The sequence below is a fragment of the Squalius cephalus genome (assembly GCF_949319135.1).
Source record: "Squalius cephalus genome assembly, chromosome: 23".
NCBI lineage: Eukaryota > Metazoa > Chordata > Actinopteri > Cypriniformes > Leuciscidae > Squalius > Squalius cephalus.
This window is the reverse complement of record NC_137144.1, coordinates 32,216,517-32,235,052: the sequence shown is the minus strand read 5'-3', so window position 1 is coordinate 32,235,052 and position 18,536 is coordinate 32,216,517. Positions and strand designations below refer to the sequence as shown.

Below are 18,536 nucleotides of genomic sequence, written 5' to 3'. Positions count from 1 at the left end.
GGGGCATGTCTTACAGTAATAAAGGGGCGTGTCTTGCAGTAGTAATAGGGGCGTGTCTTGCAGTAGTAATAGGGGCATGTCTTGCAGTAATAAAGGGGCGTGTCTTGCAGTAGTAATGGAGGCAAGTCTTGCAGTAATAAAGGGGCATGTCTTGCAGTAATAAAGGGGCGTGTCTTGCAGTAGTAATAGGGGCATGTCTTGCAGTAATAAAGGGGCGTGTCTTGCAGTAATAAAGGGGGCAGGTCTTGCAGTAATAAAGGGGCGTGTCTTGCAGTAGTAAAGGGGGCAGGTCTTGCTGTAGTAATGGGGGCGGGGCTTGCAGCTGTTTTTTCCCTGCAGCAGCTGATCTGGCGTCTCTCTCTGCAGGTGAACTGCGGCACATCACGAAACTCAAGCCCTGGACTCTGTTTGATGTGCTGGTGGAAAAGTACGGCTGGTCGGCCGAGGACGCCGGTCACTTCACACACTTCTTGTTGCCCATGCTAGAGATGGTGCCGGAGAAACGGGCCTCTGCTTCAGAGTGCCTCAACCACCCCTGGCTGAACTCGTAGCACTCCTGCCCCTCAGACTCACTGATGCCCCCCTGAGGCCCCATCCGGAACTGCAGCCCACTGTCACTAGAGAACCAGAGACCAGGGGCTTCAGAGAGACGAGGGTGGGCTTCAACACACTCACACACACATACGGGAGAAACAAGCCTATCTTTATACCTGAAGCTTCATTCACCGTCTTCCTCACCTCATTCAACAGAATTTTACAGGCTGAACACAGAAAGTGAGATCATTTCCCATGATCTGACAGATTTTGACTTGACATTTTATTTATGATATTTTTATGATAAAACATTTTAAGATGTTTAATTTTAAGAAACGGGACTGAGAGTTTTAGTAAGGTTTATAACTCGTGGAACTCAGTTTCTTCTAGAGGCCTTCAGCGAAACTCTTGTGAATGGCCTAGAAAAACAATCATTTACACAGATGAATGATTTCACACAGAGAGTAATATATGTGAGCAGTCAGTCTGTAATATAGCTGCATATATACAACAGTGTGTGTGTGTCTGTGTGTGTGTGAGAGTGACTCAAACTGCTAGCTGATGTTTCTGACATCCAGGAAGCCCACCTGAGACACTCTGCATGAAGCCCCGCCTCGTCTCACCCTACCGTCCAATCAGGTTCTGCAGTGGAGCTGTTTACCTCACACACTCACACACTTACACACACTCACACAGGCTCTGGAAAACATGAATCCAGAAAGAGTTTGTGGAGAGACGCCTGAGACGAACGGATGGATGGACATTTCTGCGTTCATGCCGTTGAGTTCCTCGTCCGGTTTTATGTTTTTACTCTGAGCTTTTAATCCCCAAATCCCGAGGACAACATTCCTGATTCTCCAGCTGATTCTTCTGACTGTCGGCAGGACGGGCGTCTCGGGTTCACGAGGACGCACTTGTGTTTGTTTGTACGTTTCGTTCAGGGAATTCATGTATAGAGATCCTGCAAACTGTCCAAAAACTAGCAACTGCTTGAGCGCAAGATAAACACGCATCGCTGTTTGGAGACGAGCATCATGGTCGTCATGGAGACGAGCATCACGGCAGCGGTTGTCATGGAGACGAGCGACACGGTGGCAGTCGTCACGGAGACGGGCATCCCGGCGGCAGTTGTCATGGAGATGAGCGTCACGGCGGCAGTCATCATGGAGACGTGGACAGTGCCGTTCCCGTGGCTTCACGCTGCTCATCATCATCATCATCATCATCATCATCATCATCACAGTTAGTCCAGTTGCCTATTTTCGCAATAAAAGTAGATGATGAAATATTTTTAAAAATATTTAAATTCGTTTAAGCAGAAAAGAAGTTCTCTGATGTTGTGACAGTGACAGAGTTTAGTCGTAATAAGGTGATTGTGTTTTGTCTACTTCCTGTTTTTGTTCGTTTTTATTGGCTGTCACTTCCTTCATGACATGGACTCGCGCGGCTCTGAGGATCATGTGACAGTCTTGGACTTTATTGGACGTTTTTGCAATAATAGTGATTATGATGATGAATTTTTGCAGCGAAAGCCCCTGATGTGTGTCGCAGCCTCGCTGACTGTTCTTCCCAACGTCCCTCGTTTTACAGCGAAAGATTTAATAAAAGTGTAAATTATTGGATCACGTTGCCTGAACATCTCCACCGTTCTTCTTCTGGTCTGTATTTCAGATATTAGTCATATTTCCCGTCAGGATGAAGTGAATCCCTGTTACGGTCTGAAATCATCATCAGTGGTTTGGGAAGCACTAACCCTAACCCATTTAAAGGTCAACTGTGGGTCAGAGGTCAACCCAACTCGAGCAGGAATCATTCAGATGCTCCTCAATGCAAACATGTTCAGTTATGAATGAGAAATATGGAGGTAAAATAATGACAAATGTTTTTGAAACAGAAAAGCTTGCTGAATTGCACTACTTGGAAAAGATATGCATTGCATTAACCCTGCTTGCATTTTAATGCGTTGTATTTTTAGGGCTTGCATTTTTATGGGCTGAAATTCAACATGGTTGCATATTTAAGCTGTGAATATTTCAATTCCAAACATTTCACACACGTTTCCATTATTAAAAATTCAATAATACATATTCACCTTTCAGATTTCACTTCCAAAATGTTAATTCTGTTGACAGGCAATTATCAGTCCATTTTATTTTGTTTTACAAATTCAGTGGTTCAAATTCGACAGAAAATTCAATGTGACATCCAGGAACTGCAGGAATATCAGTAGATTACCGATTAATAATCTCCATCTGCTGTTAGTCGTCCTGACCAGCAGGGGGCGCAAGCGAAGACTAGAGCAACGGGTGAGAGAGTCACTCATTCATAAAAACTGATTTACAGGAATGGAGCAAGCGGTCAGTATTTGTGATGATTATCAGGGCCTGTATATGTGTGTGTGTGTGTGTGTGGAAAAGCTGATAAAGATACAAAAGCTGTGCTTACATTGAAGTCTTCACAGTAGTTTTGCACATGTAAGCAGCTTCCTCTACCGTGAACGAGATTATAATATTATTCCCCGATGCTGATGTACAGATAAAACGTTAAAGGAACCGCATGTAAGATTGTGGCCAGAACTGGTACTGCGGTGTATTTCTCAATGTCTAGTGACATATCAGGGCCATTTTATGATGAACTGAAATACATTTCTTACATACGGTTCCTTTAAATCTGAGGTAGTAGACATATTTCTCTTGGTTGTTTAGCCGAGTTTTCTTAAAGCTGCACGGTGTAATTTTTTAAGTTGATTCTTAGCAAAAAACACTTTGTTCTTTCAAAATTATATGTGCTCATTAATATATTATTACTTCTCAATTTCACCACTAGATGGGAGTAATTCCTACACAGTGTAGCTTTAACTTCATATAGCTGCAGAACTGGGGATTCCCTCATACACCATCCTCCAGGATTCCCCTGCCGTCAGGAGCTTAATGGACCAATACTGTGATACAAAAGTCCAAACTCACTCCTTATTGGGGATGTAGGCTATACTATAGGAACAGGCCAGCGGACTCAGAATATGGACGTAAAGCCGTGTTGAGCCTCTAATGTTAAAGGGTTAGTTCACCCAAAAATGAAGATTCTGTCAGTAATTACTCTCCCTCATGTTGTTCAACCCCGTAAGACCTTCGTTCATCTTCAGAACACTAATTAAGATATTTATGATTAAATCTGAGAGCTGTCTCACTCCTCCATAGGCTTCTATAGACATTATAACTTGCTGGCCCAGAAAATGTATTAAAGAGATCATTAATATAGTCCAAGTGACTCCAGTGGCTCAATCTTAAGTTTATAAAGCGGCGAGAATACTTTTTTTGTGAAAAAACCCCATAAATAACGACTTTATTCCACTATTCATTTCCTTCTCTCTGGGCCTCGAGTGAGTTCACGTAGTGTTTTAGCGTAGCGCGTCTGTGTTGCACGTCACACGCATCACACACATGACCAGCGTCGGCCAATAGTGAGCCTACGTGTGACGTGCAACACAGACGCGCTGCGCTAAAACACTACGTGAAAAGATGATTTGACTTCTCTAGCTTTAGTTAGTGTGTAATGTTGCTGTTTGAGCATAATCAACATCTGCAGAGTTACAGCGCTCAAAGTTCAGAGCAAAGGGAGAGATTTACTTTACAGAAATCACTGTTTAAAGTCTACAACACACGGCTGGTAGAGACTACACCACATTCCTCCCGGGTTAGTGACATCACCAACCCTAGAATTTACATAAACCCCGAACACCACTGAACACGATTATAGATTATCATGACAGAATATGCTAATCAATGACTAGAAGATAACTCCACATCAGCTTCATAAACTCATCAACTAAGCGTTCAGAAATGTCCTGTTGCTTCTACATGTTGTCTCTTCTACACGAGTCTCTCCATCTTTCTGACTTCAGTAAAACCCTTTCCAGTGCGCGTGTGTGTGTGAGTGAGTGCAGCTCTTGAAGCTCCGCCCCCTGTGCCGGGAGCAGCAGCTCATTTGCATTTAAAGGAACAGACACAAAACGGTGTGTTTTTGCTCACCCTCAAAAAGTGACAATATTAACATGCAATATAAAAATATCTGTGGGGTATTTAGAGCTAAAGCTTCACACACACACACACACTCTGGACATCAGAGACTTACTCTACATCTTGTGAAGAGGGCATTACACCACCGCTTTAACTGGACATAAAATGTTAAATTCTTTGTAAATATTGAGTAGGAGTAGACCAGGGAGTGGATTAATGGTGTACATATTACAGGAAATATATTAACAATTCGGGCTGTTAGTCAATTCATTTTAATCAAATTACATGTGCTGATTAATCTAATTATAATTACATGTCAATATTTGCAGACAAAAAAACTAATGCCACAAATAAAGAATTCAGAGAGTTATTAGACTTTAGACATCAGTAAATCATCAACAGTCACTCGCCATAAAGATTATTACACATTCAGTGTTTCAGATTTCAGCTTCATTCAAAAACTCATTTTATTAGCATTACTCTTTAAATATTCAAGTACAGTTTCAGGCTGATCTCGTCCACTCAGTGTTTATAGTGCAGCTTTAGTATAAAGAGCAGATTCTGCCTGTGTCTCTGCTGAGGCTCATGAGCAGGAGAACACCAGGAGACGACACACACACACACACACACACACACACACACACACACACACGAGAACTGGTCCATCATCAGGACACACACACACACACACGAGAACTGGTCCATCAGGACACACACACACACACACACACACGAGAACTGGTCCATCATCAGGACACACACACACACACACACACACACACACACACACACACACACACACACACACACACACACACACACACACACACACACACACACACACACACACACACGAGTAATGGTCCATCATCAGGACACACACACACACACAATCATCAGGACACTCACACACACACACACACACACACAATCATCAGGACACTCACACACACGCACGAGTAATGGTCCATCATCAGGACACACACACACACGTGTTCACACTCCTCTCGGGGTCTTGAAGTTCATGCCGACCGGAGGCTGCGTGACCTGGAGATTCGACAGGCTCCCGAAGTCCTGTGGGAACAGAAACGGGTCAGTGACATCACTGTTCAACTGGGTCTACACACACACACACACACACACACACACACACACACACACACACACACAACCGGGTCAGTTCATCTGATCTACAGCTGATAGAGGGGAGGGACAGTTCCTGAGATCTGATTGGTTATTGCAGCATTGGGGGCGGTTCCTGAGATCTGATTGGTTATTGCAGCATTGGGGGCGGTTCCTGAGATCTGATTGGTTATTGCAGCATTGGGGGCGGTTCCTGAGATCTGATTGGTTAGGGTTTGTAAGCCTGGAGTCACAGTGATCATGAAATGCAGTAAGTGTGAGATGTGTCATTTACGCAGACTAGCGCGCTCATGAGTTACGCGCAGATTAGCGCACTCATGTTCATGCAATTGCGATTTAAACATCATCTGAAAGCTGAATAAATATATCTTTTCATTGATGTAGGGTTTGCTAGGATAGGACAATATTTGGCCGAGATGCAACTGTTAGAACATCTGGAATCTGAGGGAGCAAAAAAGAAGAAGAAAAAAATCAATAATTGAGCGTTAGGGTTAGCGTTTCTGTTTCTGCAGCATTCCCAGACTGGCAGGTGAACAGCAGCGCGGGTGCTAATGCTAACGCTAGCGAGCGCTTGTGTGAAAGATTCAGGGTCTGTCAGGAACAGAGTCCAGCAAACACGGGAAACACTTTCAGTTTCTCTCCCTGTGCTTCGATGACCTGGAGACCACACTCCACAGTCACTTTCGAGACAGGTCACGTGATCTACCGCAGAGGATCATGGGAAGGGTTAGAGTGACTCTCACCAGAAGCTTGAGCATCTCCTTGGTGTCGGTGTCGACCTCGATGATCTCCTGATCCAGAGCCGAAACCTGCGGGAACACGTCACATGACCACACCTTTACATCACATGACCACACCTTTACATCACATGACCACACCTTTACATCACATGACCACACCTTTACATCACATGACCACACCTTTACATCACATGACCACACCGAGCTAATACCGCTCAATCACAATATTAAAACACTTATTAACTGAGATTAAGCTACAATTAAATATAGATTAAATGAAAAATAGAAAACTAAACTAAAGTTCACCTTTTACCTAGAAATCAATAAATTACCCCTAGCAATAATAAACACTAATACAAATTACAAAACTACTAAACATTTAACTAAAATGAAATGTACACTAAACATGTCCATAAACATGAGAAGCTAAAGCTAGTTCTCAACATTAATAAAACCAAAATAAGTCTGTCCGAAACCGCTCCCTATACACTATATAGTGCACTATATAGGTGTCGGCCATTGTGTAGTCCGAGTGAACGACATCTTTCACTACTTTTACCCACAATCCTCTCTGAATTCTGCTTTAACAATTATTTCACGCTAGTTTTGGGGTTTTTCTACCTTTATTTTTAATCATTACTAGAATAAAACATTAAAATTTGGAGAATATTATATAGGTGAATTGTTTTAATTAATTATTAATAAAGTAAATTATATAAGTATATTTATATATTTTTAATTGAATGATATAATATATGCATTAACTCAGTTGAATGTGTATAACAGCCAGGTGTTCAGTAATGTGTGGCGTTGCTGTTAGCTCGTTAGCTCGTTAGCTGTGAGATGATTTAAGCATATTGGCTAATCATCTGTAGGAAGCGTCAAAGCTGGCACGGAGATATACAAGATTGTTATAGTTGTTCATATTTCATAAAGTAACGTAAGATAAAGCAGTTTTATTACATGGCTTGGCTGAATTCCAATGTAGAATGCGGTCTGTTATTTCTTGATTAATAATCAATCATAATCAATCAATTGATTGATAATTATTGCTGCGGAGTATAACAGACCGTTGCTATGGACGCGGAACGGACTATTTTCTTTGGCGGAAGCAATACAATCGTTTTTAAATCAATAAACTCCTTTTTAAATCAATAATTCGTGGCAAATTATTTATTTATTTTGTAGGTAGCCATGTAATAAGCGGGATAATGTATAGAGAGGCGGTCGTTATAGCGAATAACAAGCCCTTCAGGCTCCGCTTCGCGTCGGGGTCCTGTTCAGCCTGTCGGGGTTGTTATTCGCTATAACAACCGCCTCTCTATACATTATCCCTTACTTATCACTCCGTGTGACGAAGCCGTTCCTGCGATACGTTAGCGTGCGAGTTCACTCCGCGCAGAGCTAGTGCGCTAACGCCACACACCACACAGTGAGCGTTTCGGACACAGACTCTGTTGCAGTGACAGAGCCTGACCGGCTGGATGCGTTTGAACAGCAGCGCGGGTGCTAATGCTAACGCTAGCGAGCGCTTGTGTGAAAGATTCAGGGTCTGTCAGGAACAGAGTCCAGCAAACACGGGAAACACTTTCAGTTTCTCTCCCTGTGCTTCGATGACCTGGAGACCACACTCCACAGTCACTTTCGAGACAGGTCACGTGACCGCCGCAGTGCATGATGGGAAGGCTCACCTCGGGCACGTAGTTGTCCCTGCGCTCGCGCTCCTCCTCCTGCAGTTTGATGGAGATGCCGCGCACAGGCCCGCGCTGGATGCGCTTCATCAGGTGTGTCACGTACCTGGGGGGACAGGAAGTGACATCAGCGCCGGGCCATCCCGGACTCAGCCTCCCAGCATGCACTGCTCTCGCTCACCCAGCGATCTTGTTGCGCAGCTTCTTGCTGGGGATGATGGCGATCTCCTCACACACACGCTTGTTGGTGTGGAAGTCGTTGCCCAGGCGGGTGTAGTACTTCTCGATGATGACCCGCGCCGCCTTCTTCACCGTCTTCGTGCGCACGCGCCCCTGCACCACAGAAGAAGAGGAGCGTCAGAACACACACACACACCACAGAAGAAGAGGAGCGTCAGAACACACACACACACCACAGAAGAAGAGGAGCGTCAGAACACACACACACACCACAGAAGAAGAGGAGCGTCAGAACACACACACACACCACAGAAGAAGAGGAGCGTCAGAACACACACACACACCACAGAAGAAGAGGAGCGTCAGAACACACACACACACCACAGAAGAAGAGGAGCGTCAGAACACACACACACACCACAGAAGAAGAGGAGCGTCAGAACACACACACACACCACAGAAGAAGAGGAGCGTCAGAACACACACACACACCACAGAAGAAGAGGGGCGTCAGAACACACACACACACCACAGAAGAAGAGGAGCGTCAGAACACACACACACACCACAGAAGAAGAGGAGCGTCAGAACACACACACACACCACAGAAGAAGAGGAGCGTCAGAACACACACACACACCACAGAAGAAGAGGAGCGTCAGAACACACACACACACCACAGAAGAAGAGGAGCGTCAGAACACACACACACCACAGAAGAAGAGGAGCGTCAGAACACACACACACACCACAGAAGAAGAGGAGCGTCAGAACACACACACACACCACAGAAGAAGAGGAGCGTCAGAACACACACACACCACAGAAGAAGAGGAGCGTCAGAACACACACACACACCACAGAAGAAGAGGAGCGTCAGAACACACACACACACCACAGAAGAAGAGGAGCGTCAGAACACACACACACACCACAGAAGAAGAGGAGCGTCAGAACACACACACACACCACAGAAGAAGAGGAGCGTCAGAACACACACACACACCACAGAAGAAGAGGGGCGTCAGAACACACACACACCACAGAAGAAGAGGAGCGTCAGAACACACACACACACCACAGAAGAAGAGGAGCGTCAGAACACACACACACACCACAGAAGAAGAGGGGCGTCAGAACACACACACACACCACAGAAGAAGAGGAGCGTCAGAACACACACACACACCACAGAAGAAGAGGAGCGTCAGAACACACACACACACCACAGAAGAAGAGGAGCGTCAGAACACACACACACACCACAGAAGAAGAGGAGCGTCAGAACACACACACACCACAGAAGAAGAGGAGCGTCAGAACACACACACACACCACAGAAGAAGAGGGGCGTCAGAACACACACACACACCACAGAAGAAGAGGGGCGTCAGAACACACACACACACCACAGAAGAAGAGGAGCGTCAGAACACACACACACACACCACAGAAGAAGAGGAGCGTCAGAACACACACACACACCACAGAAGAAGAGGAGCGTCAGAACACACACACACACCACAGAAGAAGAGGGGCGTCAGAACACACACACACACCACAGAAGAAGAGGAGCGTCAGAACACACACACACACCACAGAAGAAGAGGGGCGTCAGAACACACACACACACCACAGAAGAAGAGGAGCGTCAGAACACACACACACACCACAGAAGAAGAGGGGCGTCAGAACACACACACACACCACAGAAGAAGAGGAGCGTCAGAACACACACACACCACAGAAGAAGAGGAGCGTCAGAACACACACACACACCACAGAAGAAGAGGAGCGTCAGAACACACACACACACCACAGAAGAAGAGGAGCGTCAGAACACACACACACACCACAGAAGAAGAGGAGCGTCAGAACACACACACACACCACAGAAGAAGAGGATCAGAACACACACACACACAGAAGAGGAACATCAGAGAACACACACACACACCACAGAAGAAGAGGAGCATCAGAACACACACACACACACACAGAAGAAGAGGAGCATCAGAACACACACACACACACACACACACACACACACACACACACAGGAGGAGCATCAGAACACACACACACACACACACAGGAGGAGCATCAGAACACACACACACACACACACACACACACACACACACACACACACAGAAGGAGCATCAGAACACACACACACACACACACACACACACACACAGGAGGAGCATCAGAACACACACACACACACACACACACAGAAGGAGCATCAGAACACACACACACACACACAGAAGAAGAGGAGCATCAGAACACACACACACACACACACACACACACACAGGAGGAGCATCAGAACACACACACACACACACACACAGGAGGAGCATCAGAACACACAAACACACACACACACACACACAGAAGGAGCATCAGAACACACACACACACACACACACACACACACAGAAGAGGATCAGAACACACACACACACACACACACACACACACACACACACACAGGAGGAGCATCAGAACACACACACACACACACACAGGAGGAGCATCAGAACACACACACACACACACACACACACACACACACACACACACACAGAAGGAGCATCAGAACACACACACACACACACACACACACACACACAGGAGGAGCATCAGAACACACACACACACACACACACACAGAAGGAGCATCAGAACACACACACACACACACAGAAGAAGAGGAGCATCAGAACACACACACACACACACACACACACACACAGGAGGAGCATCAGAACACACACACACACACACACACAGGAGGAGCATCAGAACACACAAACACACACACACACACACACAGAAGGAGCATCAGAACACACACACACACACACACACACACACAGAAGAGGATCAGAACACACACACACACACACACACACACACAGAAGGAGCATCAGAACACACACACACACACACACACACACACACACACACAGAAGGAGCATCAGAACACACACACACACACACACACACACAGGAGGAGCATCAGAACACACACACACACACACACACACACAGAAGGAGCATCAGAACACACAAACACACACACACACACACACACACACAGAAGAAGAGGAGCATCAGAACACACACACACACACACACACACACACAGAAGAGGAGCATCAGAACACACACACACACACAGAAGAGGAGCATCAGAACACACACACACACACACACACACACACACACAGAAGAGGAGCATCAGAACACACACACACACACACACACACACAGAAGAGGAGCATCAGAACACACACACACACACACACACACACACAGAAGAGGAGCATCAGAACACACACACACACACACACACACACAGAAGAGGAGCATCAGAACACACACACACACACACACACACACACAGAAGAGGAGCATCAGAACACACACACACACACACAGAAGAGGAGCATCAGAACACACACACACACACACACACACACACACAGAAGAGGAGCATCAGAACACACACACACACACACAGAAGAGGAGCATCAGAACACACACACACACACACACACACACACACACACAGAAGAGGAGCATCAGAACACACACACACACACACACACACACACAAGAAGAGGATCAGAACACACACACACACACACACACACACACACACACAGAAGAGGAGCATCAGAACACACACACACACACACACACAGAAGGAGCATCAGAACACACACACACACCACACACAGAAGAGGATCAGAACACACACACACACACACACACACACACACACAGAAGAGGAGCATCAGAACACACACACACACACACACACAGAAGGAGCATCAGAACACACACACACACACACACACACAAGAAGAGGATCAGAACACACACACACACACACACACACAGAAGAGGAGCATCAGAACACACACACACACACACACACACAAGAAGAGGATCAGAACACACACACACACACACACACACAAGAAGAGGATCAGAACACACACACACACACACACACAAGAAGAGGATCAGAACACACACACACACAGAAGAGGAGCATCAGAACACACACACACACACACACACAGAAGGAGCATCAGAACACACACACACACACACACACACACAAGAAGAGGATCAGAACACACACACACACACACAGAAGAAGAGGAGCATCAGAACACACACACACACACACACAGAAGAAGAGGAGCATCAGAACACACACACACACACACACACACACACAGAAGAGGAGCATCAGAACACACACACACACACACAGAAGAAGAGGAGCATCAGAACACACACACACACACACACACACAGAAGAGGAGCATCAGAACACACACACACACACACACAGAAGAAGAGGAGCATCAGAACACACACACACACACACACACACACACACAGAAGAAGAGGAGCATCAGAACACACACACACACAGAAGAAGAGGAGCATCAGAACACACACACACACACACACACACAGAAGAGGAGCATCAGAACACACACACACACACACACAGAAGAAGAGGAGCATCAGAACACACACACACACACACACACACACACACACACAGAAGAAGAGGAGCATCAGAACACACACACACACACACACACACACACACACACACAGAAGAGGAGCATCAGAACACACACACACACACACACACACACACACAGAAGAGGAGCATCAGAACACACACACACACACACACACACACACACAGAAGAGGATCAGAACACACACACACACAGAAGAGGATCAGAACACACACACACACACACACAGAAGAAGAGGAGCATCAGAACACACACACACACAGAAGAGCATCAGAACACACACACACACACACACACACACAGAAGAGGATCAGAACACACACACACACACACAGAAGAGGATCAGAACACACACACACACACACAGAAGAAGAGGAGCATCAGAACACACACACACACACACAGAGAGAAGGAGCATCAGAACACACACACACACACACACAGAGAGAAGGAGCATCAGAACACACACACACACACACACACACACACACAGAAGAGGATCAGAACACACACACACACACACACACACAGAAGAAGAGGAGCATCAGAACACACACACACACACACACAGAGAGAAGGAGCATCAGAACACACACACACACACACACACACACACACACACAGAAGAGGATCAGAACACACACACACACACACACACACAGAAGAGGATCAGAACACACACACACACACAAAGAAGAGGAGCATCAGAACACACACACGCACACACACACACACACACACACACAGAAGAGGATCAGAACACACACACACACACACACACACACACACACACAGAAGAAGAGGAGCATCAGAACACACACACGCACACACACACACACACACACACAGAAGAGGATCAGAACACGAACACACACACACACACACACACACACACACACAGAAGAAGAGGAGCATCAGAACACACACACGCACACACACACACACACACACACACACACACACAGAAGAAGAGGAGCATCAGAACACACACACGCACACACACACACACACACACACACACACACACACACACACACACACAGAAGAAGAGGAGCATCAGAACACACACACGCACACACACACACACACACACACACACAGAGAGAAGGAGCATCAGAACACACACACACACACAGAGAGAGAGAGGAACATCAGTAACACTCACTCTACAGCTCCTTCACGTACACACACACTCGGTCTGCCGGCAGCAGTGCATTATGGGCCGGTATCAGATCTGATCAGCTGTATTGATTAGCTCTCATCAGGGGAACGCACGCACGCGCGCAGCGGTTACTGAGATCGCGCGCTCCTAACGCGCTTCCTCTGTCGCACACACTCATCCGTCGCGTCATACTCACACACACGCGCGCAACCCAGTCTCTACACAGCGCGCGCGTGCTCCCACAGATGAGCAGAGCAGAGCAGAGGAGGATTACAGCAGATTCACCGAGAGCGCAGTCGGATACCCACCATGATGATGCGGGGAGCGGAAGAGGAGGAAGAAGAGCGCGGCCGGAAGCGGAAGAGCCGGACAGGCGCGAGCGCCACTCACTGGCCTCTAGCGGTGGAGGAGCGACACTGCAGCTCGATCATAAACACACACACACACATTGTGGAGAGCAGTCGAGCGCTTCACTGTCTGACACACACTTGTGTATCGTTTATCATGGATAACCGGGTTTATACAAATACTGTACAAATGAAATTCCAGGATTACAATCAGAAATCTCTCTTATCTTTGTCTTTTTAATTGTTACTCTAATTCCAGATTTAAGGTGTCCCAAACACAACTTACCACATATTTAAGAATATATATTAAATACAAAGTTTATAGTGGCTGTGATAGTTCAATGAATAATATATAATAGTATATTAGCGTAGTCCATATCCAGATCTGATGGGCTTCATGCACAGCTGCACTACTTCCTGAACTTCAGCCAGCTCCTGTTTCCTGTCGGCCATTATTGGACAAACTGATTAATCCAGGTGTGTCTGATTATTGTTGTTGTGACTACTGAGGTCAGGCACACTAGTGCTGCGTTCCAGTCCAAAATTGTCATGCCCTTCACTCGCTAACTTCCCTCCGTCTCGTTCACTCGGATGTACGTCATTGATTACGTTGCACGAGTGCCCACTACTGGCGGAAACTGCAATGGGCTGAACTGGAACGTCCTAAGCCCTTGATCACTTGGAATCAGCTGTGGAGTTGATTTAATATTTAATTTTTTTTCCCCTTTAATAATTTGTTTAATGCAGCATCCAAATGTATATATGTGTGTTTGGGTTGTTTTAAATTAAAAAAGATATAATTAATATATCATAGAGTTGTCTGATGTGGTGGTGATTTGACAAGATGTGGTGACTTCACAATCGTACTGCATTGTGGGACATATAGGTGCCTGAAGTGTACATTTGAAGTAGACTCGCTCCCTTGGTCAAAATCGAGGGAACGAGGGTCTGTCCATATAAACTTCCCTCGTCCACTTAACCAAGTGGAACGCACTTCAAAATGGCGGCAGGGATTCCCCCGAGGGGAAGTGCTTAGGGAAGTTCGCAAGTGCGTGTCTAAAAGTGGACTGGAACGCAGCACTGGATTAACCCTCTGGGCTTCTTCGTATTATAGTCACACTTAGCTTCCTCCCGCCCGAAAACGGGCGAAGCCTTAAAATCTTACTTTACTTTGTCCCAGGATAACCAATCAAATATATTTTTGTTCTATAATGTTTTCTGATTATTATTTAGAATTTTTGGAATTTTTTATGATATTTTGCATTAAATATATAATTTTTATGAGCTATTTTTTCCATTAGAATTAATATATATATATATATATATATATTTTTTTTTTTTTTCAATAAATGCAACATTTCACATCAAAATAGAGTGCAGGCCTAAAAAAAAAAAATTTTCAAGTGAGAAGAGCGCCATCTAGTGGCTTCAAAATGTATTAATTTGTGTCATGTCCTATAACCGCCTATAGGCGGCCTATAGCTTTTTTATTTATTTATTTGATTTATTCCCATTCGGAAAGAAAAAAAAATATTACTAAGCAACCACTGAATGGAACAACACAAATTATATATCATTTTAAAGCTTAGGATCTCAGCTTTTTAATGCATCTAATTACATTTATTAACTCCTAACGAGTGCTGAGTAATCCCTCTAAAACCGAGTGTACCGCCAGCAGGCGCCACCTAGCTGCGAAAATATTCTTTACCATATTTTTAAAAAATCTTGCCTTGATTAACACAAAGTTGATGTCATTTGAAAGCTTAGAGTCTGAACTTTACAGTGAATGTATCCACTTTGAAAAACTCTTAAGTATTGCTGAGTTATTTGCTGATAAATAGAATTTTTTTTTTTTTCATAATCTATAAAATAATGTACTGCAATGTGTCAAAAACATCATACAGCTCATGAAACATTCTCAGATCATTGAAAATGGCACTTCATTTTTTACAGCATATTATTACAATTAAAATGAGCCCAAAATTAACATAATCTATTGCTTTTATGACAAGATATTCTTCATGGAGAAAAAAATGCCCATGGGGGGGTGTCAAAGACTGTACAAAAAGGCTATCTCTTTTCCAAATGCTGTAACTTTTGATTCCTTTATCCAAAAATTATTATTTTTTTATCCAGATGCAGCTAACATGTAGGGGGACTTCACTAAAAAAGAATTTTCCTCCTACCTTATTTCCTTCCTGAGTTATTCCATGACAAATAAGAAAGATATGCAAAATCATAATAAAAATTATATATATATATTGTCTTTTATCCGCTGTTTCTTGGCAGGACAATGTCCAAATGTAATGTAATTTATATTTTCAAAAAATTTAAAAAGAGTTCTTTCAAACGATACCTACCTTTTGACTCTCCTTGCTATAGTTTTGGAGTTATTATGATTATATCATTTTTATATAGTTTGGGGCAAAATTTGCTGTTTCAGTCTTACCAGTTCATTTCTCTCTCTGTGTGTGTGTGTTTGTGTGTGTAGGTGTGTGTGGGGGGGGGGGGGAGGGTGTCTTATTTGCACTCTTGATGTTTTAGAGTGTCACCCCTTCATTGCTGTACACTTTTTTTCAGCACAGTGGCTGATCTGTAGCTTGTACCACCAAAAGTTTCTCTGAGTTTTCCTATTTTTTCGTATTTCCCATTCATTTCCTATGTCGCCCGTTTTCGGGCGGGAGGAAGCTAAGTGTGACTTTTTTTTTTACGACCCTTTAACATATCAGAATCATCTCCTTGATTTTTTTGTGTGTTCATATAGGTAATAAAACAAAAGTCACCAAGTTTCACCCCCATCCGATGAAGCAAAAAAATTAAACAATTCGAAACGTTCAAGTTTTCGCCCGTTTTCGGGCGAAGAAGCCCAGAGGGTTAATCAGTTTGTCCAATAATGGCAGACAGGAAACAAAGGAAAGCCCATTAAACTAGTTAATATACACTCACCTAAAGGATTATTAGGAACACCTGTTCAATTTCTCATTAATGCAATTATCTAATCAACCAATCACATGGCAGTTGCTTCAATGCATTTAGGGGTGTGGTCCTGGTCAAGACAATCTCCTGAACTCCAAACTGAATGTCAGAATGGGAAAGAAAGGTGATTTAAGCAATTTTGAGCGTGGCATGGTTGTTGGTGCCAGACGGGCCGGTCTGAGTATTTCACAATCTGCTCAGTTACTGGGATTTTCACGCACAACCATTTCTAGGGTTTACAAAGAATGGTGTGAAAAGGGAAAAACATCCAGTATGCGGCAGTCCTGTGGGCGAAAATGCCTTGTTGATGCTAGAGGTCAGAGGAGAATGGGCCGACTGATTCAAGCTGATAGAAGAGCAACTTTGACTGAAATAACCACTCGTTACAACCGAGGTATGCAGCAAAGCATTTGTGAAGCCACAACACGCACAACCTTGAGGCGGATGGGCTACAACAGCAGAAGACCCCACCGGGTACCACTCATCTCCACTACAAATAGGAAAAAGAGGCTACAATTTGCACGAGCTCACCAAAATTGGACAGTTGAAGACTGGAAAAATGTTGCCTGGTCTGATGAGTCTCGATTTCTGTTGAGACATTCAGATGGTAGAGTCAGAATTTGGCGTAAACAGAATGAGAACATGGATCCATCATGCCTTGTTACCACTGTGCAGGCTGGTGGTGGTGGTGTAATGGTGTGGGGGATGTTTTCTTGGCACACTTTAGGCCCCTTAGTGCCAATTGGGCATCGTTTAAATGCCACGGCCTACCTGAGCATTGTTTCTGACCATGTCCATCCCTTTATGACCACCATGTACCCATCCTCTGATGGCTACTCCCAGCAGGATAATGCACCATGTCACAAAGCTCGAATCATTTCAAATTGGTTTCTTGAACATGACAATGAGTTCACTGTACTAAAATGGCCCCCACAGTCACCAGATCTCAACCCAATAGAGCATCTTTGGGATGTGGTGGAACGGGAGCTTCGTGCCCTGGATGTGCATCCCACAAATCTCCATCAACTGCAAGACGCTATCCTATCAATATGGGCCAACATTTCTAAAGAATGCTTTCAGCACCTTGTTGAATCAATGCCACGTAGAATTAAGGCAGTTCTGAAGGTGAAAGGGGGTCAAACACAGTATTAGTATGGCGTTCCT

At 44.8% G+C, this 18,536-nt stretch overlaps 2 protein-coding genes across 6 annotated transcripts in view; one reads left to right on the top strand and one right to left on the bottom strand.

The window, feature by feature from the left end:
* The window catches only part of srpk2 (SRSF protein kinase 2), a 53,270-nt gene extending 50,941 nt beyond the window's left edge, over positions 1 to 2,329 (top strand). For 3 of the 5 annotated variants that reach the window (XM_079860321.1, XM_079860322.1, XM_079860325.1), the window contains exon 15: positions 367 to 2,329. In XM_079860321.1, the coding sequence (XP_079716447.1) occupies positions 367 to 551 (185 nt within the window). In that variant the 3' untranslated portion in view covers positions 552 to 2,329. The remainder of the gene's footprint in view (positions 1 to 366) is intronic. The other 2 variants (XM_079860323.1, XM_079860324.1) reach the window with 1 other exon arrangement.
* Positions 2,330 to 4,792: 2,463 nt separating this feature from the next.
* LOC307151545 (small ribosomal subunit protein eS17) lies at positions 4,793 to 15,019 on the bottom strand. The gene is made up of 5 exons (XM_079859647.1): positions 14,358 to 15,019; positions 8,306 to 8,457; positions 8,125 to 8,230; positions 6,437 to 6,502; positions 4,793 to 5,624 (listed from the first exon to the last, which is right to left on the bottom strand). The coding sequence occupies exons 1-5, from the start codon at positions 14,358 to 14,360 to the stop codon at positions 5,547 to 5,549; spliced, it is 405 nt and encodes a 134-aa protein (XP_079715773.1). The 5' UTR covers positions 14,361 to 15,019; the 3' UTR covers positions 4,793 to 5,546.
* Positions 15,020 to 18,536: the final 3,517 nt, after the last annotated feature.